The sequence below is a fragment of the Lissotriton helveticus genome, chromosome 5_1 (genome assembly GCF_964261635.1).
Source record: "Lissotriton helveticus chromosome 5_1, aLisHel1.1, whole genome shotgun sequence".
Classification (NCBI taxonomy): Eukaryota; Metazoa; Chordata; class Amphibia; order Caudata; family Salamandridae; genus Lissotriton; species Lissotriton helveticus.
In genome coordinates, this window is record NC_136065.1 from 1,595,204,592 (window position 1) to 1,595,232,343 (window position 27,752).

General features: G+C 46.0%; 1 protein-coding gene across 1 annotated transcript in view; it reads left to right on the top strand.

Moving 5' to 3' along the window:
• The window catches only part of AHCYL1 (adenosylhomocysteinase like 1), a 319,577-nt gene that overhangs the window by 245,958 nt on the left and 45,867 nt on the right, over positions 1-27,752 (top strand). The window contains exons 12-14 of the mRNA XM_078644788.1: positions 2,464-2,558; positions 3,229-3,327; positions 5,488-5,556. Coding sequence (XP_078500914.1) covers positions 2,464-2,558; positions 3,229-3,327; positions 5,488-5,556 — 263 coding nt within the window. The remainder of the gene's footprint in view (positions 1-2,463; positions 2,559-3,228; positions 3,328-5,487; positions 5,557-27,752) is intronic.

Here is a 27,752-nt window from a genome sequence, read left to right on the forward strand (position 1 = left end):
TATTCAAGAGTGCCTTTCCGATGACCAGTCCATAGTATGGCATTTCTGTCCTTGAAGTAGAGGATCTTGGCATACATTGCAGGGTGCTGGGGGTGGGTGGCGGTCAGGGACTTGATACGCTCTCTCAGTGGAAAAAACGAAGGGCAGGTAGTGAAAAGGGGTGAACACTTAACATCAGGTCTTAATAACACCTACAACACCAGTCCCCTTTGCCCCCTGAGGCATGCCAATCGCCCAGTATTGTTACGCCTTGAGCCCGCCTCTTCATCCTCTGCCCTGCCCTACAAGAGAAACACTCTTTCCATGATTTCCAATAATTGCAGGTGGCAATCTGATGATTGTGGCTGTAGGTTAAGAGTGTCTTCTACATTCTGTGGCACTCTGTCCGCCAGCTTGAGATGATAATCTCTGAAAATGTTGACATCTGGTGTGATGCCATTGAATTTCGTCTTCAATGAGGCTCTGGACATTTCTATGGCCAGTAGTATTTGGTCTAGTTTCCTTCTGATGAGTACATATTCCTGTACTTTCCTTATAAATGAATCCAAAAGCAGACGCTTGCTTGGATGTGGGATTGAAGAGTGCCAGTTAACAAGGAAGTGATGTAACACAGCTCAAGAAAAGTACCCATCACTTAGTGCCTGAGCTGCGAGTCAGTAGTGTTTACTTTAACCCCTAATGTGTTCTATATTTGGCAGGGCAGTACAAGTTAAATGTCACTAGTGGACTGCAACATCAATTTTGCCATCCACTACAGTGGCAGAGCAAACACTCCTTACCTTCAATAACAATATTTCTGGGGGATACATACTGTTCCAGCAGATTCCTCACTGTTCTACCTCCACCCAATAAGATACCGCTGTTATTATTGAGATCCCAAGTAATGCAAACATGTAATGTGCTGCATATGTTGCTGTTGAGGTTCTCTCCGTTCCTCTGCACACACCCTGATGGGCTGAGGAAAGATTCGCAAAACCTGACACCAGCACGCCGGTTGTCACTTACTGTACTCTGAAGATGCCACATCTGGAGGTGGAGACATGGCTGGATCTTTGTGGCGCCACCTGGTGAAACTGGAGAGTCTTTGCTGGGGAAAGAGTTTTCCAGATCAGTCTAAAGTCTGGAAGGAATAATCAAAAAGTGAGGAATAAGTTGGAAGTTTTTTCTGGTCCTTTCTGAGCCACAAGACCTCTCCCATTCAGGAGCATGGGAGAGACAGGACTAAGAACATAAAATCACCATAATAGGAAATTCCTTTGCCATAGTTGATACACTGCTTTGTTCTAAGACATGAACAAGCATTGCTTTAGGCTAATAGTATGGCATATAAGAATTTTCTTTATTATTTCAAGCCAAGTGTTACAATCCCCACAATATTATCCTGTCTCATTGTTCACACCCCGTTTTACCACCATCAAAATGGGAAGCATTTTCTGATCTATTCTTATATAGCATTACCCTGTAGCAAACGAATGGCGTTGCAATGATAAAGCATGCTGTGTGGTAGGACTGATGGCAGAATCCACTTGTGGCCATATGTAGGTAGCCCATTTGCAATCGCAAATGCAGAAATTCGCAGAATTTCAGCGTTTGTAATCGCAATTTGGGCAGTGTGCTATGTAGCACACGAAAACCCACACGCAAAATAAGGAATTGCAAAATTTGTGATTCCTTATTTTGCGAATGCATTTAAGGAATCCCAAATTGCGATTCCTTAAATGCAATGTAGGAAGCATCCAAGTTGTGCGATTTTGGCTTAAGGAATCGCAAATTACCACCAACTTCAGGTTGGTGGTAATTTGCAATTTCTTTGAAAAATTCACTTTTTTGCATTTTTCAAAGTGCCATGTGGCGCACATACATGCCCTTGGCGCATGTATGTGCGCCACATGTGCACGCATGTTTATTTCAGGGGTGCAAAAGGGTGTCCTATTGACACCCTTGCAACCTTGAAATTGCATTCTCAATTTGCGATTCTCTAATTGAGAATCGCAAATTGAGAATGTCTTCCCATTCATTCCTGTGGGCCTTCTAGCCCATTGGAATGAATGGGAAGGTATTCCTTATTTGTGAATCTCAATTTGCGATTCGCAAATAAGGAATAGGTGGGATTCGCAAAATATTTTGCTAATCCTACCTACATTGTATTTTGAGATTCTCTAATTGCAATTCCCTAAAAAACACAATTTGAGAATCTCGGAACACGTATTACCTACATATGGCCCTTAGTCCACTCAAGGTGAGCAACACGTTTACAAGAAGCTCACCTTGGTGAGCAGGCTCTGTGCATTCATCACTCCATAGCGAGCAAAAATGAGTGCATGATGCTACCCCATATGAGCAATACATGTGGCCTACTCTTCCTAGAGTGAGCTGGATGATTGCACACATCTCACTGTAGTGATCAAGGCGTTTGCATTTCACAGATTTCACTTCCCAACTATATTTTATCTGCCTTTGTAGGAAATAAAAATGTGGTGACCCGGGAGCAGCTGGACCGAATGAAGAACGGATGCATTGTATGTAATATGGGGCATTCCAACACAGAGATTGATGTGGTGAGCTAAACATGGTTTCTGCATCGCTTTCAATCCACCTCTCTAACTCATTTCATAGACTGATTTTCTGAACTTTCCCACTTATTTAAATCATTATACGGTGTATAGCAGACAAGACCCTCAGAATGCTAATGCCCCTCCGAGAACAGAGCTGACCATCACCTAACACAGATTTTACCATGCTTTACTTCAAATCAAGCAGGTGTGGTCATTCATTAGTGGTTCAGTATAATCTAAGTATCACCATAGATCACTGTAGTGCCATCTAAGATCTAGGTATCTCTTCATACTTCACATCATTTGAAGCCTTAGGACTGCAGCAGTCCATCAGCTCATCCAGTGGTAAAAACCATGTGCAGCGGAGCATTGGCCAACAAATATAACTTGCTCAAATCCAAGCCACAAAGCTGTTCATCTGGCTACACTGATCAGTGTGGTTCAGGCCCATTAGAACAAAGCTACCTTCTACCTGCTATGTTATCACCAGTGAGTATGGTAGTTCATTTCTCAATGCTAGACACTGATTGTTTTACCTTGTTAGGCACTTTTATAAAATCTGTGACACTAATTGTCTCTGACTCTTCCTCTGTTTAAAGTAGACTGTTGTTTCAGGCTGTGTAGACCGTAATAGTGCGAGTTGTGTTGTAAGGCGCTTCATTCTGCCTTTTAGACCAGCCTGCGCACTCCAGAGCTGACCTGGGAGCGCGTACGTTCACAGGTGGATCATGTCATCTGGCCGGATGGTAAACGAGTTATTCTTCTTGCAGAGGTAAGTCCTGTGTTGCTATTCCTCTTGAACCTTACATGATTGACTGTTGACAAGGTCCTCCAATAACACCACCTTATTCTTTGGATTTAACCGCTGATCTAAAGGTAATAATTTCGCATCTGAAATACACCCTGTTTTTGGGGCGTTTGCAGCATAAATCACGCCAGTAACGCAGTGTGTGAACTAGATAAATGTTATACACTATGGAAGGCTGTTATATTAACTGCTGGGTCTCGGTTTGTGTCATAGGGCCAGATGTACTAACATTTTTGTGGGCGCAAATGGGTTTTAGACCCGTTTACGACCGCAAAAAACGTTTGGCCCATGTACTAATCCTTGCTATTAGGAAGGGGCATTCCAAGGACGTCCCTTCGTAATAGCAACTCCTGAAGCTATGTATGACTGTTTTGCGACGGCAATTGCGGCTTGCAAAACGGTTGCAGTTTAATTGCGGCTCGCAAAATAGTTGCAGTTTACCACCCTTCACAGAAGGGTGGTAAACTACTCTCAAACGGGAAGGGGTCCCCAGGAGATCCCTTTCCCTTTGTGAGTGGCTCTCAAAATATTTTTTAAGGGCAGGCAGTGGTCCCAGGGACCACTGCCTGCCCTTAACAAAATGAAACTGAAAAGTTCCATTTTTTTTTTTAAATGCATCTCGATTTCTTTTAAGGAAAACAGGCTGCATTTAAAAAAAAAAGAAAATAGAAACTACTTTATTTAAAAGCAGTCCCAGACATGGTGGTCTGCTGACCTCAGCAGGCCACCATCCCTGGGAGTGCCAGCCATTCCCAAAGGGGTCGCAAATTGCGTCAGCCTCATTGGAATGCATGAGACATGCAATTTGCAACCCCATTGGGAATTGCAAATAGTGTCTCAGATACTGTTGTGCATCCCAATTTGCGAGTCGCAAATGCGACGCAATTTGTGACTCCCAAATTGGTGGGTCGTACATCTGGCCCATAATTCTTTTGGAGAGCGCCTAACCTGTTGGCAGGATGTTTGAACAAACCTGGTTGAAAAGATAAAGGGAATGCCCACAGTATCTCAGGTATGCCTGGGATATCTTAAAGGTAGTTAAGAATGCCCACAGTATATCAAGGAAAGGCCAGTGTTACGCAGAGGGTAGCCAGATGGACACATTATGACATCGAGCCCGTGTCAGGTTCACCATTGATCCACCATTTTACCACCTCAAAAACAAGCACAAACACACTCACTTACACACTCAGAGTCTCATTCTCACAAGGGCTCTCAATAAGCACACTCATTCACACATGCATCCAGACAATCAGGCTGTCTGCTGCTGCCCTCTTCCTCAGTTACTTACTCGGTGGCAGCTATGACCATTGCTTAGCAACTCCCTGGCTTGCAATGCTTTCCCATTCCATAGTGTCCTCTGATGCAGCAGCAGCATGTGATGTAAGGAGCGGGCTACAGGCCCTAGTAGCAAGCAGCCTTGTGGTGCAGGCCTTAATACGGTTCAGGAGAGGGGTAGCTACTCTCTCCATCTTTAACCATGCCTAGCATTGATAGGGATCAAGTCAAAGCAGTAGCGGAGAGTCCTGGTTCTGAGAGGCCCTGGTTGCAGGGGACAAACCGTGACAGCAGTAACAAGACATATAGAGTGTGGCACAGGCAGTTATGAGTGCGGCAGCAATGGCTGCTTTGGGCTCTCGCTAGCCTGGATCCATCTCCTTTTTTCATTAACAACACTTGAAAGAGATGAGGAAGTATGGACCTGAGGGCTGGACTTAACAGGCATTAGAGACCTCTTGTCGTGAAAAACCTTTCCTTTTGCCAGTGCTTGTTTTGACCACAAGACGTACGTTTGGGACGAAATGAAAGGTGCCCACTCTTGCATGCCCACTATGTTTTTGTACAGTGCCCTTCTTGCACCTCTGTTGTCCGTTTCAGCTGTGAATGAGCAGACCAGGCTATCAATACCCTTGTATTCCTGGCCGCACAGTACTGTTCCCCACACACCTCCATGGACAAGCCACTCTGACTACAAAAGCAATACTGTTTGCTGATCTGCAGTAATTTAAGCTGGGCCAGTTTCCCCTTGACCGAATAGATGATTATAAATCAGAACGTTCTCATCTACTTCCACCTGTCCTGCTTGTTTATAATGTTCTCTCTCTTTTTTGACATCTCATGTAGGGTCGTCTTCTCAATCTCAGCTGTTCCACAGTTCCTACCTTTGTTCTTTCTATCACTGCCACTACCCAGGTAAGAATGCATGTCATTTGGTAACATGTGCACCACTGGTGTTTATGATTTCTTAGCATTTTTACTCATGGTGGTCCTACACATTTGCACAAGTATTATGTATGAAATCATAATATGTACCCAACTTTGCGTGGTAAACTTTACCATGCACTCAACTGTTGTATATGAAACCTTTGATTGTACTTATCTGTGTGTGTCTTGAAATTACCCTCTCTAGAATGACACCTTAACATGCATACAATGACAGTTCTTGACACTGTAACATGTAAAAAACGGAAGGGGAAGTCCTAACATGCATAGATCAGTAGTCTGCTACATGCTGGCTGGCACGCGCACACAATACCGGCACGGGTGTGGTATGTGACACCTTAGAAAGTGTGACCTATGTTCATGTGCATACCCTGGTTCTCCAGTTTTGAATATTTCACGGCTTGAAATGCTTTGAAATATTCCCACAATTAAGACTGGAAAACCTCAGTTCATTGTTACCATAGTAGATCAACTCTCTTTTGTACCCCATCTCATAAATTGTTTATTTCATCTCTCACACAATGAGAGGAAAAGCCTTTTTCCCGTGGCAGCCAAGTTAGGTTATTTAACCACAACGAGTGAGTCAGTTCCACTCAATTTACCTTATCAAAATTATTTTAGATGTTATGAAAACTCTGAATTTAATGAAAAAACCAATGACCAAATCAGTCACGATGTAATTCCTAATTTGCCAGGAACAGCAAACAAGAAACTGTACAACCCTAGCTCAGTGCCATGAACATTGAAGTAAAAAAAATAAAAGACCGCCTGATACTAGCTCTCTCTTTTAAATAAAGTGAAATAATTTCTTCCAGAAAGAGTCTTCAGAAGTTCTCTTCAAGCCTTTGTACTCTTGCATATGTATGGGGTAATGATGTCTTGCAGCTTGACATTCCAGACTCCACAGTGACACTCCTTAAGGGCATCCTACACACGCTGCAGCATGTCTCATCCAGGGCCTGAAGAAATATGATCACATCAGCGCCTTCATAGAAGGAAGAGATTTTGCAAAGAGTGTGGGAACTTTCTTTTACTAACAAAACAGCTGCACTCTGAATTACTGCTCCTGTAAGCTGACATAATGCCTTGGCAATGCTGAAGAATTATAATTAGGCCTCTTTAAACGCTGCAAAAAATGCAGACGACAGATTGTATTTTCAGAGCATCCTTATGCACACTGTCATTTGTCATTTATGGGCTTTAACTGTGAGGACTCTGAAATCTAGAGCCAGAAGACTTCATTTTAATGAAAGTGCCTGTGTTCGGGATTCACCAGAGAAAGCAGCACAGAAAATGAAGCTTTCTGCTCCCACCAGTATGGAACTTTCCTTGTTTGCAACTCATCTGTATCAAAAAATAAAGTTTGCTGTCCCACACCAGATTCAGAAGCTGAGACATTTCTAGTGAACACACTTTCCACACCATGTGAGGGGTCTGAGTGGCTGTGATGCTGCACCTTATGCTGAGACTGGGTGTGTTCCCTTCTGCACTTGGAGGACCTGTGGTTGCAGAAGCCCAGGCGTCTGTAGTTCCACACCTTCAGAATCGGAAGAAGGGTAACCGCAATGAACATGGCAGTTCTTAAGAAAGCGCATCCTCAAAAGTCTCCCCTTACATCTGATTTTGCAAGTTTGTAGGCGCCTGGGCCCTTTGCCTCCTCTGCCTTGGGGGCCTCTTTAGTAGCAGCATTTTCTCAATGTTATTGAGGCATCCTTTGATTTCTAGGCCAGCTTCAAGCTTTTTTACACAAAAATCCCTGTTGTAAATGATGAGCTCTTCAATGTGATCTATGACAGTGACTAATCCATTGATGGTTATCTTATCAATGATCATTCAACAGTCTTGATGAAGAAGACCATCTCCATATTGTTGACAGAAGTTGCCGACTTTGACAGTCTCAATGACCAGAGCTCCATCTTGACTAAAACCTCCGCTCTGAAACCCTCCATCTCAACGTTTACTAAAGTGAGAACAGCTTTACTGTTAACAAGGACAATGACAACCAAAGCCTCTTCATTATTGTTCCTCAAAGAGATCCATATATATATTAGTATTTTAAGATGTTGTTGTGTGGTACATCTACTATATGGGGGTTCAAGAGGTCCAAGAAGAAAAGGAACTAGAGAAGGAGGGGAACATGCATCTGGATGGTCTAAAAACCTTCTGAAATGCCCTAGAAAGATATTGTTGGCTCTTTAAAAATATGCTTCCTGTGATATTCTGGGTTACTGGTTGAAGGAGGTGATTCCATACTCCAGCAGAAACCACAATTCTCTCCAGGGCGACACACAAGCAAACCCCGAATTAAACTGTTCTTAACGCAAGAAAAATCCAACACCAATGTAGAGAAATAGAGTAGAATGTAATAAATTATTTGACACCAACACAGCACAAATCAAATCAGTGCAATTCCAATAGTTTAGGTGAAAATAGTGCTTAAAAGCACAAAGTGCCAACTATGGTTATCTGGTCGCGCTGGACCGGGACAATGTCACAAGTTCAGGTTGACAGCAGTGGAGTGTGGGCCGGCTACAGAGTCCAATATTAGTCTGCTGGACCGTACCTTGTGGGCTGAGAGTCGGGTTGTAGAGTCCGGAGTTGAGATGCATGTGCATGGAAAAGGTTGATGAAGTCATCAGCAGGGCTTGCTATGCAGGGTTGTGTGTCATCGTCGTCGGAATATTTTGATGGAGGCTTGTGATGCAAAGTCCTGTGTCTGGATGCGTCACGTAGCGGCAGTTCTAAGGAGCTGTGGGGCTGCAAAGCAGGGTCCTGCATCAGCAATGGGTCTCGTAGCGGCGGTTTCTGATGCAGAGATGCGACGCACTGCGTATGTTCTTTTTGGGGACCACTGCTGAGCTGGTAGAGTACCTTCATGCCCACTTCCAAGGGTACAGGACCACTTAGGGGGTTGTGACTCAGGCAGAGTCCAGGTGCATGGTTAAATGTGATTGGAGCCTTTTCTGACCCTGAGGCTCTGATCAGGTGGACCAACCAACTAGCCATTGGAGTCACTCTGAGGATTCTGGGTTCAAGGTGCAGTTTCAGTCTTCGGGTAGCAGGGCAGCAGAGTAGCAGTCCTTCTTGCAGCAGAGCAGCTCAACAGTCCTTCTTCTGAGTCTTGCACAGGTCTAGAGGTGATCTGGGGAGTTGGGATCAGAAGGTCAATTACTTATACCGGGTGCCCACTGTGAAGTGGGAGATGCTTCTAGAGTCCATCACGTACAGAGGTTTCTCGAATTTCCTGACTCCCTCCTGGCCCCAGCTTGTCTGGGAGCACAAAAGGCGAGTGTGAAGTCCTTTGTGAGTGTGCTGAGGCAGAGTCTTTGTGATGTGCAAGTGTGGTAGGTGACAGCTCCAACTCCCTATCAAGTCAGAGATGGCCCATTATGCCTACACCTATTCCCCCTTTATATCACTTCTGGGAGTAATACACAAAGACCAACTGCCAGCTACACCTAGTCATGTGACCCAGGATACAGGCTGCAGATATTCCAACCTGTTCCTAGTTAATTTCATTTATTAAATGTAATATAGTAACCAATGTTATCCTAAGAGAGAGGCAGGTCTTGTACTAGTGAAAAACAAATTTAAGAGTTTTTCACTACCAACACATGTAAAAGTTAAAAGTATGTGTCGAACTTTTTAAATACATTGCACCTTGCCTATTGGGCTGTTTAGGGCATACCCTAGGGGTGGCTTGTATGTATCATAAAGGAAGGTTTAGGCCTAGCAAAAGGTTTATTTTGCCAGGTTGAAACGGCAGTTTAAAACTGCACACACAGGCTGCAGTGGCAAGTCTGAGGCATGTTTAAAGGGCTACTTCAGTGGGTGGCACGATCAGTGCTGTATGCTCAGCAGTAGCATTTAATTTACAGTCCCAGGGTAAATGTACGACAACTTTACTAGGGACTTACCAGCAAATGTAATTTGTCAGTTGGGTGTAAGCCAATTTCACCAGGTTTAAAGGAGAGAACACAAGCATTTTAGCACTGGTTAGCAGTGGTAAAGCGTGCATTGTCCTTAGGCCAACAAAAACGACTTAGTCCAAAACCAGTAAGGCAAAAGGTTTTGGGGTAATACCACTCTAAGGCTTACAGGTCCAACACTTCCTCATCAAAGAAGTAAAGGCAACACCATCCCAAGATGGTAACGTCACTACTTAACCCACCCTTACCTTTATATATGCATCCGGCCATCACTCTAATATTGTCTCTAGTTTCCTAGATTCTAATCCTAGCTTCCTCCTTACTGTACTCATCACCAACGTGCCTTCCTTTCTGGACTACATTACCTGCTCCTGTTTCGCCACTGACATGATCCATAAACACAGTTTGAAAAGCGATTGTGCCTAGGTTGTCTGATCTCGTCCAGGATATGCCCAGGTGCAGACTTGCCCAGGACTCCGCAGGCATACGCCGGGAGCAGCTACAGACCTAAAACTTTTTAAAATTTGATGTGATACTCTGTGTATTTTAAAAAACGAAGCCTACCTAAACAGCTGAGAGCGTTCATTGCACACGCCGGCTGCAACGATTCCTTGACGCCATTCCGGCGAGAAATCTGGCCACGCCCACCTTCCAGGCCACGCCCCCATAGGCAGCCTATTTAAGCGCCATACCGACCGCCGAAAGCAGACTTGCCCAGGACTCCGCAGGCATACGCCGGGAGCAGCTACAGACTTAAAACTTTTTAAAATTTGATGTGATACTCTGTGTATTTTAAAAAACGAAGCCTACCTAAACAGCTGAGAGCGTTCATTGCACACGCCGGCTGCAACGATTCCTTGACGCCATTCCGGCGAGAAATCTGGCCACGCCCACCTTCCAGGCCACGCCCCCATAGGCAGCCTATTTAAGCGCCATACCGAGCGCCGAAAGCAGACTTGCCCAGGACTCCGCAGGCATACGCCGGGAGCAGCTACAGACCTAAAACTTTTTAAAATTTGATGTGATACTCTGTGTATTTTAAAAAACGAAGCCTACCTAAACAGCTGAGAGCGTTCATTGCACACGCCGGCTGCAACGATTCCTTGGCGCCATTCCGGCGAGAAATCTGGCCACGCCCACCTTCCAGGCCACGCCCCCATAGGCAGCCTATTTAAGCGCCATACCGAGCGCCGAAAGCAGACTTGCCCAGGACTCCGCAGGCATACGCCGGGAGCAGCTACAGACTTAAAACTTTTTAAAATTTGATGTGATACTCTGTGTATTTTAAAAAACGAAGCCTACCTAAACAGCTGAGAGCGTTCATTGCACACGCCGGCTGCAACGATTCCTTGACGCCATTCTGGCGAGAAATCTGGCCACGCCCACCTTCCAGGCCACGCCCCCATAGGCAGCCTATTTAAGCGCCATACCGAGCGCCGAAAGCAGACTTGCCCAGGACTCCGCAGGCATACGCCGGGAGCAGTTACAGACCTAAAACTTTTTAAAATTTGATGTGATACTCTGTGTATTTTAAAAAACGAAGCCTACCTAAACAGCTGAGAGCGTTCATTGCACACGCCGGCTGCAACGATTCCTTGACGCCATTCCGGCGAGAAATCTGGCCACGCCCACCTTCCAGGCCACGCCCCCATAGGCAGCCTATTTAAGCGCCATACCGAGCGCCGAAAGCAGACTTGCCCAGGACTCCGCAGGCATACGCCGGGAGCAGCTACAGACTTAAAACTTTTTAAAATTTGATGTGATACTCTGTGTATTTTAAAAAACGAAGCCTACCTAAACAGCTGAGAGCGTTCATTGCACACGCCGGCTGCAACGATTCCTTGACGCCATTCTGGCGAGAAATCTGGCCACGCTCACCTTCCAGGCCACGCCCCCATAGGCAGCCTATTTAAGCGCCATACCGAGCGCCGAAAGCAGACTTGCCCAGGACTCCGCAGGCATACGCCGGCAGCAGTTACAGACCTAAAACTTTTTAAAATTTGATGTGATACTCTGTGTATTTTAAAAAACGAAGCCTACCTAAACAGCTGAGAGCGTTCATTGCACACGCCGGCTGCAACGATTCCTTGACGCCATTCCGGCGAGAAATCTGGCCACGCCCACCTTCCAGGCCACGCCCCCATAGGCAGCCTATTTAAGCGCCATACCGAGCGCCGAAAGCAGACTTGCCCAGGACTCCGCAGGCATACGCCGGGAGCAGCTACAGACCTAAAACTTTTTAAAATTTGATGTGATACTCTGTGTATTTTAAAAAACGAAGCCTACCTAAACAGCTGAGAGCGTTCATTGCACACGCCGGCTGCAACGATTCCTTGACGCCATTCCGGCGAGAAATCTGGCCACGCCCACCTTCCAGGCCACGCCCCCATAGGCAGCCTATTTAAGCGCCATACCGAGCGCCGAAAGCAGACTTGCCCAGGACTCCGCAGGCATACGCCGGGAGCAGCTACAGACCTAAAACTTTTTAAAATTTTATGTGATACTCTGTGTATTTTAAAAAACGAAGCCTACCTAAACAGCTGAGAGCGTTCATTGCACACGCCGGCTGCAACGATTCCTTGACGCCATTCCGGCGAGAAATCTGGCCACGCCCACCTTCCAGGCCACGCCCCCATAGGCAGCCTATTTAAGCGCCATACCGAGCGCCGAAAGCAGACTTGCCCAGGACTCCGCAGGCATACGCCGGGAGCAGCTACAGACCTAAAACTTTTTAAAATTTGATGTGATACTCTGTGTATTTTAAAAAACGAAGCCTACCTAAACAGCTGAGAGCGTTCATTGCACACGCCGGCTGCAACGATTCCTTGACGCCATTCCGGCGAGAAATCTGGCCACGCCCACCTTCCAGGCCACGCCCCCATAGGCAGCCTATTTAAGCGCCATACCGAGCGCCGAAAGCAGACTTGCCCAGGACTCCGCAGGCATACGCCGGGAGCAGTTACAGACCTAAAACTTTTTAAAATTTGATGTGATACTCTGTGTATTTTAAAAAACGAAGCCTACCTAAACAGCTGAGAGCGTTCATTGCACACGCCGGCTGCAACGATTCCTTGACGCCATTCCGGCGAGAAATCTGGCCACGCCCACCTTCCAGGCCACGCCCCCATAGGCAGCCTATTTAAGCGCCATACCGAGCGCCGAAAGCAGACTTGCCCAGGACTCCGCAGGCATACGCCGGGAGCAGCTACAGACCTAAAACTTTTTAAAATTTGATGTGATACTCTGTGTATTTTAAAAAACGAAGCCTACCTAAACAGCTGAGAGCGTTCATTGCACACGCCGGCTGCAACGATTCCTTGACGCCATTCCGGCGAGAAATCTGGCCACGCCCACCTTCCAGGCCACGCCCCCATAGGCAGCCTATTTAAGCGCCATACCGAGCGCCGAAAGCAGACTTGCCCAGGACTCCGCAGGCATACGCCGGGAGCAGCTACAGACCTAAAACTTTTTAAAATTTGATGTGATACTCTGTGTATTTTAAAAAACGAAGCCTACCTAAACAGCTGAGAGCGTTCATTGCACACGCCGGCTGCAACGATTCCTTGGCGCCATTCCGGCGAGAAATCTGGCCACGCCCACCTTCCAGGCCACGCCCCCATAGGCAGCCTATTTAAGCGCCATACCGAGCGCCGAAAGCAGACTTGCCCAGGACTCCGCAGGCATACGCCGGGAGCAGCTACAGACTTAAAACTTTTTAAAATTTGATGTGATACTCTGTGTATTTTAAAAAACGAAGCCTACCTAAACAGCTGAGAGCGTTCATTGCACACGCCGGCTGCAACGATTCCTTGACGCCATTCTGGCGAGAAATCTGGCCACGCCCACCTTCCAGGCCACGCCCCCATAGGCAGCCTATTTAAGCGCCATACCGAGCGCCGAAAGCAGACTTGCCCAGGACTCCGCAGGCATACGCCGGGAGCAGTTACAGACCTAAAACTTTTTAAAATTTGATGTGATACTCTGTGTATTTTAAAAAACGAAGCCTACCTAAACAGCTGAGAGCGTTCATTGCACACGCCGGCTGCAACGATTCCTTGACGCCATTCCGGCGAGAAATCTGGCCACGCCCACCTTCCAGGCCACGCCCCCATAGGCAGCCTATTTAAGCGCCATACCGAGCGCCGAAAGCAGACTTGCCCAGGACTCCGCAGGCATACGCCGGGAGCAGTTACAGACCTAAAACTTTTTAAAATTTGATGTGATACTCTGTGTATTTTAAAAAACGAAGCCTACCTAAACAGCTGAGAGCGTTCATTGCACACGCCGGCTGCAACGATTCCTTGACGCCATTCCGGCGAGAAATCTGGCCACGCCCACCTTCCAGGCCACGCCCCCATAGGCAGCCTATTTAAGCGCCATACCGAGCGCCGAAAGCAGACTTGCCCAGGACTCCGCAGGCATACGCCGGGAGCAGCTACAGACCTAAAACTTTTTAAAATTTGATGTGATACTCTGTGTATTTTAAAAAACGAAGCCTACCTAAACAGCTGAGAGCGTTCATTGCACACGCCGGCTGCAACGATTCCTTGACGCCATTCCGGCGAGAAATCTGGCCACGCCCACCTTCCAGGCCACGCCCCCTAATCGCCTATATTATGTGTTTCCAGAGGAAGCGCAGCGGACGAGCGCAGCGGGAGCGCCGTTTGCGCGCCTAAGGCAAGCCCGTCTGCGCCCGTCCGCGACCGACCGGGGCCAGGGGCTCAAACCCCTGCATCTCCTGCACGTCACAGACAGTGCTACACAAGTAAGAGACTGATAGACCTTTGCCCCTCCTTACCTACCCTCTGTCATCACACAATGGAACCACTGGACCTTGGTCCATGCCCACATTGTTCATTTAGAGGAAGCTGCTAAGTGCCCATTGTCCATAACCCTGAAGCGACTCTTGTTAAAGGGGGTCTCCTAAATTGCAGATCCATCAGCAAACACACTCTTCAGCTGTGGGATCTTATATTGGATGAGGACTTGCAAATATTGTTCTTAACTGAGACCTGGCTGGGAGAACACTCTGATCCAGACATATTGGACACTATCCCACCAGGCTACACCCTCCACAGACTCGACAGGATAAAAGGTAGGGGAGGCGGTATCGCCATTATAGTCAAACACCCTTTTGAGTGTGTTCTAAAGCTAGTAAAAATTGATGACAGCGAGGCAGGCGAATTTAGCATTAAACTGACACAACAGGAGACTATCTCGGGCATCCTAATCTACAGACCTCCTGGGTCCCTGGGCAACTTCCGCAGTAGCTTACTAGAAGGGGTTGCTCAGACCGCAATTAAACACAATAAAGTTCTGGTGCTAGGTGACCTAAACCTACACCTAGAGGATCCCGCACAGAAGGAGGCAGAGGATGTTCGCCTGGTCTTACAAGAATTACAGCTCAAACTGCTAAGTGTCGCAGCTACACATCAGAGGGGTCACTGTTTGGACCCTATCTTTGCGAGCTGGGATATGATAAAAGTATTCACCCCTCGTCAGCTCCCTTGGACTGACCATTTCCTGGTCCCTTTTCAATGCTGTCACCAGACTGCTAAGATTATGGATAATGGGAAGGGAAATACTATGAAACGCAAATGGAGACAATATTCCAAAGAAAACTTTATAGACGCTATCCAGAAAGCACAACCTTTTCGTTCCACGGATTGTGATCAGGCGAACAAGGATTTTAATCTACTTGTAACTGCCACCTTGGATGAGCTAGCTCCCATGTGCAAGGGTAAAGCCAGAGAGGGCAGACAGCGTACTGCACCTTGGTTCACTACCGAACTCCAGCAAACAAAATCTAACTGCAAAAAGCTTGAAAGGAGATGGAGAAGGAACCCGAGTGAACAAGAAAAAAACTGTTATAGCTCAGCACACCGGAGCTATCAGTATGCGGTGCGTAGAGCAAAAGCCAAATATTTTCAGACTCGTATTGAGGATGCCGACTGCTCCTCGCGAGAATTGTTTAAAATTTACAAAGAAATATCAATAGTCTCTAGCTCTAATACCCCTACTAAGACTTCCTTGGAAGGATGCAATAAAGTCGCTGACTTTTTCTCCAGTAAAGTCAAAAAGATTTACGCCTCCTTCTCTCAACAACCAGATAAGGGTATAGATTTTATAGCAGATAGCTCACTGACAACTCCTGATGCCTCATTAATAACTTTCGATGTCCCCGCAGCTGATAAGCTAATAAAGATCTGTCGAAGTGTGAAATCTGGATCCCCTAATGATCTGGCTCCTGCCTGGGTCATCTCAGAGGGCCTGACAGCCCTGGAACCTCACATCAGACACGTCCTACAAACCTCCTTTTCCTCTCAACAGGTCCCGATGGAGTGGAAGAAGGCCATAGTACTGCCAATAAGGAAAAAACCGAATGTAAGCTTGGAGGTGCTAGAAAACCTAAGACCTATTTCCTTATTGCCGTACGTGGCGAAGGTGGCTGAGAAGGTGGTTAATGCTCAGCTCACAGAGCACCTGGAAAAATGGAATTTACTCCATCCCTCACAATCAGGATTTAGGGCGGGCTACTCCACGGAGACGGCCCTCCTACGAGCCACTGAGACTTTAAGAGCAGGGGCAGATGCAGGGCATACTATGGCCTTGATTATGCTCGACCTAAGTGCGGCTTTTGACACCGTAGCACATTCCATCTTGCTACGGTGTCTGAACGAAGCCGGGGTCGGTGGTCCGGCGCTATGCTGGTTGCAATCGTTTCTGACGGAAAGATGTTTCCAGGTACAGCAAGGGACATGCCGCTCAGTGGAGATGTCACTAGACCAGGGAGTGCCTCAGGGCTCAGCTTTGAGCCCCACTCTTTTTAACCTATACATGGCCTCCCTGGCGAAAGTTGTACAATCCTTTGGGGTGGAACTGGTGTCGTACGCTGACGACACCCAGCTGCTACTCTCTCTATCGCAGAACACCTCCAACACCCCTAACAACTTTAAATCCTGTATGCAAGCACTAGCAGAATGGATGGATGCCCATTGTCTAAAACTCAATGGCTCTAAAACAGAGGTACTGGTGGTAGGGGGTAAAAGCGATAATTGGTCGGCCAAGTGGTGGCCTTCATGTCTGGGCCCCACCCCCATACCCTGTCAGGAGGCTAAGAACTTAGGAATCTGGATGAATCCCGCTCTCTCATATGATGGCCACATAAGGCGTCTTGTGGGCAAATGTTTTGGAGTACTAAAGACCCTAAACAAAACTCTAGACCTCCTCCCTTTATCGGCCAGAAGGACACTAACGCAGGCACTGGTGACCTCGCGGTTAGATTATGGCAACATACTGTTCCTTGGGGCAACCGAGGGCAGCATAGGTCGCCTACAAGTCATACAGAACTCCGCCGCCAGACTGGTGTTAAGAAGACCCAGGAGAGCCAGCTCGAAAATGGCGCTGGATGCGCTTCATTGGCTACCTGTGAAGAAGCGTGTGCTGTTTAAGTGCCTCCTCTTCTGTCACCGTATCGTCTGGGACAGGTCACCGACTTATCTAAAGGATCTAGTCAGCCGATATGAACCAACTAGGACCCTCCGTTCGGAGGGTACCGGACTGCTGACAGTCCCCAGGATTAGGAAGGCTAGAATGGGCGGACGCTCCTTTGCGCTCCAAGCAGCTCAACAATGGAACAAACTTCCCCCTGCTCTGAGACTGGAGAGCAGTGAAACGCGGTTTAGGACCTTACTTAAAACACATCTATACACTGCCTAGATCCTGGATTTTTTGTCTGCTGTTTTTTTTCCTATGACAGCTTCAGCGCGGGGACACGCCGTGATGGCGTTACTGAGCGCTCTATAAGCTCAATATTATTATTATTATTATTATTATGAAGCCAGTATGCTTCTCCCGCCTCAAATGAACTGAAGTATTCCAGTAGAAAGTTTCAATAAAAAACTCATCCCTGTCTCCACTGAAGACAGACTCTGTAGGCCACCACAGAACTTAATATTGCAGTAGATTCAACTACTAGCACGTATCACATTACTTAACCTACAATGGGCACCATGAACAGCATTAGAACAGCGGTCAAACATTCCCTACATGAACAGTGTTCCTTCATCTGTTTCAAGGCTGATGCTCCCTGGCTCATTATTAACCAGCTTTGCCACACGGTGTAGAGTGTTAAGTGCCCCATGCACCCTTGGTACAGCAGGTGGAGGTTTATTATTGATCACTAAAGCTTAACGCGGCACGACAGTCACCTGACATACTTCAAGACTGATAACCAGGGGCCACCTTTTCCAATTGTTTGCTTATGATCAGGGTCACTAATGGACCCCATGATATTGTAGATAGTTTGTAGAGTCCGACAGATGATATCACTTTTTCAGCCTCAAGTCAGCAAGACTTTTGAAACTGGCCAATTTTAACATCTAAGTAAATTTAGTCACCCAAAATCACAGCAACAGCTTGTTATAGACCATGCTCGCTCTAAAACTGAAACAGAATTTGAAAAGTCTAATACCTAGATCAGATCATCTATTAGATATCATTTTTATGGAATTAAAAAAACATTAACACCTACCCGCCCTCAGTGTTCCATTATTTTTCTCTTTGAGCAGCTACAGAAGTTTGAGTGGGATTCTTTTTAGCTGTGTGAGGAATCAAGCTTGTAACATGAGTATATGCTTTGAGGTGGAGGTCATTATAGAGGAGAGGGGCATAGCTGTCATTGGTGCAGAAGGTGCAGTGGCGCCAGGCCCAGAGGCCCGAGGGGCCCACTGCAGCCTGGTTATTGCTGTATTTTACAATTCAAAACGCAGCAAGGGGGCCTATTTTCTTTCTTGCACTAAGGCCCATTAGATACTGTCTATGCCACCAATGGATGAATAGGCATTTGGTTCTCCGCCAGCATTAAGGTATAAAGTGGCTCAAAAATTGAAAGTGTTAAAAACAGACTTTGCTTTTATTATTAGCATACTCTACTTAGAGAACAGTGGACAGGAGTATTGGTTGAAACTAGGCAGTTTCCCTTGGAACTGCACAAACTAAACAATTAAAAGCACACAGGAGCAGTAAACGTTGGTAAAACCTAATCAGATTTAAAGAGAACTTTAGAAGGACTTTCTGTGCTCTTGCATATAGATTGTTGGGGAAAACGAGGAAATGTTGAAGTATTTGTCGACTGTAACAGTGGGTAAAATTGAATGGCATTTAAATACATTTTTACGGTGGGGCTTTGCGTTGCTTATTTGATTTTTTTTGATTTTTTTATAAGAGTAGGACATTTTGCCTAACATTGATCTTAAATGGCTAGAATGTTAATTTCCAAGGAACTTAATGTATGTCCCTTTGGGAATTCTGTGCAAAATGTATTGCAAATTATGGATTTTGAACTAGATCTGAAGGGGTTTGAAGTTAGCTCTAAATTCAGAAGTATAAGGACATGGGCATGACTGCCTCGTATTCAGCAGTCAGAGCAGCAAGGGCTGCACACTGAGGTCTAGTTCAGACTGCAAACAGCACAACAAGTAATCAGCGGAGGGCCAAGACACTGATGTTATGTGGCCTGGTGACAACTGTGCTCCAGTTGAGAGCTCTGGCTTCATCTCCGTTCACAGGAGTAAGTCCCAGTCCTGATCTGAAAGTGATTGTTAGTGCCACAGTGCATACCATTCGGCTTAGCCGACACAGTGGATAGCACTGGAAATGGTGAGAGGTTCCTAAAGGAAGAAGCCCCGCCTTTTCATCACATGTAAAAGACCGTGCTTGGACATACAGGCAGACATATTCTCTCGCTCTCTGAGAAAGTAATCTTCAAAAAAGCACTGAAAACGTACCTCTTCAAACTCTAGAGTTTCAGGATGCCTGTCAGTTCTGCCACCTCCGCATCTGTTTTGATATTTTGATGCTTAGGGGCCGATTCCGATTCGGGAAAAACCACTCGAATAGCCGTTCAGAGCGTTTTTCCCATACGAATCGTACCCTGCAACGTCCCCCGTACGTACGATGAAGTACGATTCGTACCAGGAGCCGTACTCCGTACGAGTCGTACAGAGACCGTACGACTCTAATCTCCGTACGATTCTCCCTCGGAACCTGCTGTACGCGACATCTGTATGGTTCGCGGCTGGTTTTTATGACCCAGCAAGTACGATACGTGTCGGGTACGCACCGTACGACCCTTTTTCTACGGGAGCTGAAAACAGCCGTAAAAGCAGAGTTCGCTCCGAAACAGGTACGGAACGGCCCCCCCGGGTACGGTGCGTACCCCCCATGATCGCAGGGGTACGCACCGTACCGCTGCGATCATGGGGGGTATGAGCCATACCCCATGTACGATGGGTGTACGAGCCGTACCCCATGTACGATGGGTACACCCATCGTACATGGGGTACGGCTCGTACACCCATCGTACATGGGGTATGGCTCGTACACCCATCGTACATGGGGTACGGCTCGTACACCCATCGTACATGGGGTACGGCTCGTACACCCATCGTACATGGGGTATGGCTCGTACACCCATCGTACATGGGGTACAGCTCGTACACCCCATGATTGCAGGGGTACGTGCGTACCCCTGCGATCATGGGGGGTACGGACCGTACGGTGTGTATGTGTTTGTGTGCTTTTCCGTACGACTCGCCCTTACCCGACGAGGACCGTACGAATCGCGTCCTCATACCCCGGTCCGGATTGTACTCGTCGGGTCGTACGGCATGTGTACGAGTCGTACGGCATGTGTACGATTCGTACGGTTCACGGTTTCAGCCTTGCAATAAGTACGGATCGCGACGATTCGGACGGATTCACGGAATACGGATCATACTACGTGACACGGACGTACAGGTACGATTCGTACGGAGAGGGCTCCGGATACAAATCGTACAGACTTTTTTTTTCCCGAATCGGAATCGACCCCTTAGTGTCGGGACACTCCTTGAGTAGCGTAGCGCTATATAAAAATCATTTGTTCCTTTTTTTCTCTCCCTCTCAGTGCAAAATATTGAGTCTGAGAATTTACAATAATAAAATAGAGGTTACTGGGAGCATGGCTAAAGCTTCCCAATGTAGGGCAGTTGCCTAATTAAAATAAGATTTAGGAATCTTTACCGCCATAATCATATTGGAACCAGCACTTCTGAAGAAGCCTCATAAATTTAATTGACAGTACTAACACTTCACAGGAGGGCTGTTACTCTTTTGATGGAACACGGACAACACGTCTGTGTCGGTGAATATTTAGGAGGTTCTAATAACTAGAAATTTGCAAAGAAAACACGTGGGGCTATGAATATTAGCTAGAATTTGAAAGCATTTTTAAATGTTCTTTGGAGAAGTATTTGAGGATATGTTATAAAAGGATCACAGATTTGTTCATTCAAAAGTCTCCTGGGATAGGGACAGTGGTACAGACTAGATATGTTTAAAAATAGATACTGTATACAATTGACTTACCCATTTATCTATCTTAATTTCTCAGATTGTCCGTGTATCCTCTCTCCATTTCCCTCTTTATCCATCTCCTCCCCTCCATTCTCTCTGTCCCAACCTCTCACTCTGTCCATTGCTTTTTGTATTCCTTGCTTTGAGTTTCTTCCTCTTCTCAGTCTCTCTATCTTCTTTCGCTCTCTCTTCAGTTGAAAACACTTTATCTCCAGGTCAGACCTCTGCATTGTTGAAATAAACCTGGGCAATGTAAACAGCATGCATCTCCTCTTGGACGTGAGACATGCTTTTATGTTCTTTTACTGCTGCCTCTATCCCTACTACCGCTGCCGTGCCTGCTGAAACACATAACACACATGAAGAGATATGTAATTCAGACAAAAGTGTGGGCATCAGTACAAAGTTACATCTTCTATTGACACACACAACATAAACACACACACACACCATTTTCCTATTGATCTACAGCCAGATTCATCAAACAAAAATCCGCTCGCAAAGGGCCAGATTCTGAGAATCTGGCCCTTTGCGAGCGGTATTTTTGCATTTGGGATGCATCATCCCAAATGCAAAAATCGCTAATTAAGAATTCGCTAAATTGCGATTCTTTGCATTTAAGGAATCTCAAATTGAGATTCCTTAAATGCAATGCATGAAAGTGAAAAAATAGTGAATTCGCGATTAGGGCAAGCAAATTACCATGAAGTACAACTTCATGGTAATTTGCAAAAACTTTGAAAAATGCACTAAAGTGCATTTTTCAAAGTTTCATGTTGCGCACACACATGCCCTAAGGGCATGTGTGTGCGCAACATATGTGCACACATCATTTCAGGGGTGCAACAGGGTGTCCTTTGGACACCCCTGCACCCTTGAAATCGCAATCTCAATTTGCGAATCACTAATTGCGATTAGAAAATTGAGATTGTCTTCCCATTCATTCCTATGGGCCTCTAGGCCCATAGGAATGAATAGAGAGATATTCCTTAATTGCGACTCGCAATTTGCAAGTCGCAATTATGGAATTATTAGAAATCGCTATTTTTTTTGTGATTTCTTGATGCATAGCATTTTGCTATTCCTTAATAGCGATTCAGTATTTTTCGCTATTATGGATTAGCAAAATGTGTTCTGGATGAATCTGGGGGTTAGTTTATAAAGCACCTCGTAGCGCAAAGGGAGCAGGTTTTTTACAGGCTTTTGGAGAAATAACAAAAAGAAACAAATATGAAACGCACATTCATGTGAAATACTAAAAACCACAGATGATAATAATAATAATAATGACATGTATAAAGTGCATAGCTACGTCACCTGACCTGTCCCAGCGCTAGGGTATCCGTCCTGTAATGCACAGCGGAATGTAAGAACCCTCATTTCAGTTGACCTGAAAAACCATGTTTTTATATTCTTGCGAAAAGCTGTTTCAGATTTTTCTAGCCTGAGCCAAAGGGGAAGGGAGCGCCACATCTTGGCTGCCAAGAAGTTTAAGGCGCGGCCTCCAATTCCGGCTCTCGTAATTCTGGGGATGCTTGAAAGATGAGCATCGGCTGATCTCAGAATTCTTTGTGGAATGTAAGGTGCAATGAAATGGTGAAGATATTCAGGGCCTTTATATTTGAGAAATGTGTGGCAATTGCACATGGCTTTGAAGGACACCCAGGGCCTTAATGGAAACCAGTGCAACATACTAGAGCTGGGCCGATGGTGAGCGTCCAGGCAGATTTAATAGCAGCCAAGCTGCCATGGTCTCCACCCGCCGTGATGCATGGATATTAATTCACATTAGCCCTTCACACACAGACACATTTTCGGATTGATTTGTGTCACTCTAAGTCATGCATCTTTCTTCACCACATTAGTCAAATCACCTCCCTCTGCCTGCCTCAGGTGCCGAATGAGGTGCCATATAAATTGACATGCACAGGTATTGCTTTTAGCTTTGCTGCAGGCGTGAGCTGTGTCTGTCTCCAGTAGCAGGCTCTAAACCATTCTCCCCTGCACGTCCCTGGGTGAGTGGAGCAGGTCAGGATTGAGGTGCTTTGGCACAGCAGTGCTCTAGGTCAGCCCTGAGAATCACTGGCTGAAAAGTGTATGTTCTATGTGCTGGGAAAGATGGATTTGCTGCATGCCCGCACTGAGGGACATTGCCATAAGAGTCCTAGACAACAATAAAAAAAAAGCTGGATTTGTGGGTCAGTATTGAGACACACTGGGATGAGCAGTCTACAGTAACAGCAGAACACGCCTTTTTAATCTCCTTACACGGCTGTGCTGGAAACATCTCCGTTCTAAGCACGAACCTCTTTTGCTTCATTATATGTTGAAAAAGCATAAATGTACTTTGATTATAGCATAAAAAAGGATGAAGAGGCTGTGCAGAAGGGACAGCAATTTATAAAAGACACAAACCGCCCATTATAAAACAAACAAGACATGAGAATGCATGTTCTTGTTTGTTCCAAGGATAATGCTGTATGGCTAAACATTTTCATTGCAAAGTCCCCAGTAAGACTCACATTAAGAAATGAAAACACATGAAGGTGGTTTTATCTTGCGAGCCATTTGAAACTAACCATGCTGCCTTTTGTTATCCATCTTTGAGCGACTTTAATAGTTAAATAAACGGAAAGCTGGGCATGGCAACATGTTTACCAGCTCGTATAACGTTGACAGAGAAGTAATTAGGTTTCGTCTTCCGACTGAAGAGTGCGCGCACCGCAACTGCCTCTGTACACGCACACAATTGAAAATGGGCAGAAGTAGGTGTGCAACTGGGCCCGCCATCCACTCTGATGTCATCATACCACTAAAAGATTGATTTGGACTCATCAGTAGACATGCCAGGCTAATCCGAGATGATCTGTGCAGGACCACTGAAGAGGGAGCGTCTCCATGGTAATTCCATGGTACACCGTCCTTTCAGATGTGTTTTACAGTGTGGATGACGGGTTCTAAGTGTGCCCCTTGAAGGAAGTAGGCTGTGGAGGTAGGGTTCTCTATTGTATGAACTTTTTCTTGATAGCACCAGGGCTCGAGTCGGGGGACCACGCGGGTGGATGGCGTCCCCCCACTTATTTTACAGGATGGACGCCGTCCCCCCTGCAAAGATGCCCTGCATGCAAAAACATACCCCGAGTAGCAGAGAGCTCTCTGCTAAAACATCCGGTGCCAAATTATAGTGCTTAAGCAGAAATAAAGCAGACCACACAAGTGTGCGCATGGACTCAGGCATCCCACACACATAAACACATCCTCCCCACTCTTAAGAAGCGTGCGTCGCAGATGTCTTGGCCAGGAACTACCAGCCCCAATGCACCTCCATTAATAGAAGACTATGTTTTTTTTTTTACCTCTCGTGGCGTCACTTATGGTCGTGACGTCACTCCATGCCTTTCAGCGTCCACCCTCTTCTATGTTTTTACCTGTCGTGAGGTCACTTCCTGTTGTGACGTCACGTCCTGTCTTTGAGCGTCCCCCCCACTTCTTTATTTAGGAATTGTGCACTGGGTAGCACAATTAATTATAATTGTCCAGCAGCCCGGGATATCTGCACACTTTGCCATGGCTCCCCTCAGCTAGTACTTTGCTGACCCGAAGCGTGATTAAATTATATTCCTGGCAGCACTTTCATTATCAAGAGCAGATGATTTGTTAGCTATCTTGCTGCTGCACTCTTTAGCGCCTGTTACTATGCCATACGGCTGACTGAGAAAATGGAGGATTTATTTTAAAACACAAATTTGAGAAAGTGTCTCTTTTTACATGGTCACTCCCAATTTTTGCTGACTGGTACTTGAACTCACTGTGCACACTAGCACAGTGTTATTCAGGCCCCAGTGTATGTGCTCTGGCCCCTAACATGTGATAAAATTGAGTGACTCGTAATTGCATACTTCACTTCCCAGTAAGGCTATAGTATATAGTGCAGTAAATACAATGAGGGCATGGAAAAGTTAAATGTCATCTGTGGAGTGCAGTACATGTTGTACCATCCACCAGGCTAACAAAGGAAATATGGCTTCAGGCCTACATCTGAAGCCTGACTCCTGCAGCCTTTAAACCTGCATTTGCACATGTAAAAATAGCCTCTTTTTTTATTGCTTTATTGATTTTGTTCGTTTGAAGGTATATACCATGTTCATATACAGTTACAAATCACATATATGACAACTGATACAATGAACATTCCAATAATGGACTCAGGAATATGAACAAATACTCTCCTCCAGAGAATTTTCCAGATCAAAGTTTTTTTGTGCGATAACCAAACTGTAACTTGAGCTAACCCCCCTAATTCACCCCATCCCCCCAACCTCCCCTCCCCCTCCCCCTGCCGGGTCTATGCAACTTGAGGTCCATGTATCTTAAGAACCGTCTTATGTCTCCCCTCTTGACTATGGGTCACCCCTCTAGTGGAGTGTGTCTCAACTGACGACACCTGTGTGAAATGTGGGGTCTGTCCCACTATCTCCTGAATCATCATTCCCCATGCCAACAGTACCTCAGGCAATTTGTCATCTCTTCTAGTACTGCGCATGTACCCTTCCTCAGTCAGTGCTCACTCTCTCAGGTCCGTTTTCCAGGTTGCCAACTGCGGCCCCTGCTGAGCCAACCAGTGAATTGCTATACGCCGCGTAGCTACCATAAGCCCCAGAACCAGGAACCATCTGCTTGTCTTGCGTTTAGGGTTACATGGGATTAAACCAAGGAGACAGGGGCACGCACGCATGCATGGCGTGCGTCCACCCCGTTTTTCTATGTAGGTCCTCAAGGACCTCCGTCCAGTACGTCTGAATTGTTGGACAGATCCATTCCATATGTGGGAAGTCCGCCTGATCAAGCGACACCTAGGGCATGTTGGATCTCTAGAACTGTCAATGGCATGGAGCCGCCTGGGTGAGGGGTAGGTTCGTAAATATAGCCTTTTTAACAGGTAAGAACCCTGCTTTTAAATATGTCACCCGTAAGTAGGCCTTTTAGCCACCAAGGTAGGGTGCCTAGAATTTTAAATTGGTGAATGCAAGAATTTCATGTTGGCATGTACCTACATTAACTCGGCCCCAGAAGCTATTTTCACTGTGAAGGGCTGTAGCTGCCCTATCAGAGAGTTCACAATACATTTATAGCTCTTCTTTGGGTGAAGCTGCTGGAATAAATCGAACTCTATTTGTAATGCAGTTAAAAATCCAGTTCGGTGATGGAGTCGGGTTTTTAGTAAATATTTAGCAAAAGTGACTTTTAAAAAGTAAGTCTATATCTGCCGTAAACCTCCATTAATCTAATTAGCTATAGCCTGCTAGCTGATGGCCCTGTCACTGCCGCCCCTTAATGACGTGTGAAAATAAAACTGCTCCGAGAACAGAGACAATGACTTAGGCCATTTTGGCAGGATGTCCTGGGGGTGAGGTGTGTGGCTCATATTAGCTCAGGAAGGGCACTTGGGCAAGGTTCAGGAACATCATTAATTGGAGAGGAGCCAGGGTAAGGCTCGCCCTTTCATAGTTAGGTGTATATGGAGGCCTGATAAAGAGAACCCTTCTGCTTTCTGGGTTGTGTGTAGCCTGCTTGGCACCTGCTGAGTGGGAGGGAGAATTGGTCCCAGTATCCAGTTTGATGTAGCTGATAAAGAGGGGACTACTTATTTTCCTGAACACACCCCTGGCTGGCACTCCAGTGACTGTCAAGGCCAAAAAGAGTGTGCCATCTTGCGATTTACTTAGAATAGTGCACTGTGTGATAGCTTGCAGTAAAAATATTTCTGTTATATGTTTTGTATTATTATGCATGTCTTTTATGAAGAAAATTCGAAATAAAGACGTTAAAAACTGAACTGATAGCTTGCAGTAAGGCAGGCAGGATGTGCTGCAACATTGGAAAGGTTTGCTCTTAGGAGCTTTTTCCTCATTGGTTAGGGAGTGTCCAGGAGTTACTTTACCCACTGGCTAGCTAAACCTACAAAGGTGACACCTCACCACAGCTCATCAAGACACTGTGTGGACCTGCGGAAGAGCAGAACACTGGACTGGACTGCCTTTGTGAGACCTGAGTGGAGACCAGAAGAAGCACTGAACTTGTTCCTACTTGCACTCAGGACTAAGAAATGAATTCCAAGGGTCAGTGCGCTCACCTTCGGTGTGACTTAGGGCACATAACAGGCTTCAAGAGTCCTTTTCTTGAAGTGCCCAGCTGGCCAATAACAACTGGACCTGGACCAGATCTGCTGGTGGCCTCTGCTGTAATGAGTCCTGGTCCCTAGGTACTGTCCCTGAAGCTTTGTGAGCCTTTGAATTGCTCCAAAAGCTAAAAAAAACACCGTTACTTAGTACATTGTTGGCCTTCCAAGACATCCGGAGCTTCAGCTGGACCTCGCAGCAACAGTGGCTGAATCAAGAAGACTTTGTCAGGTACAGTTTCAGGCTTGCCCCACTGGAGGATTTTGAGCTCCATAAAAAACTATGTCCGAAGGTAGAAATCTTGACCTGGTGAAGGAGTGAAAAGTATCCGCTCAACACAAAAACGTTGAGATCCTCAAACTCAGAGTTTTTCCCATCAAAACCAACAAGTCAGACTGATGTCATCCAATGGCTATCTAGCTTCAAGAGGACTTTGTCAGATATAGTCTGCCATCTTGCCTTCGCTGGAAGATTTCGACTTACTTTTCAAAGACTAAGTCAGAACATATTTGACCAGGACAACATGCTTCGTGTACCTGGTCCACGCTTTATCACAGTTGGTATGCCATTGCGCCTAGGTCCCGATCAACTGTGATTACTGATTGGCATTTGACTTTTTATTGACGCATTTTGCCTTAAATCTTTTTTTTAAAATCATCTC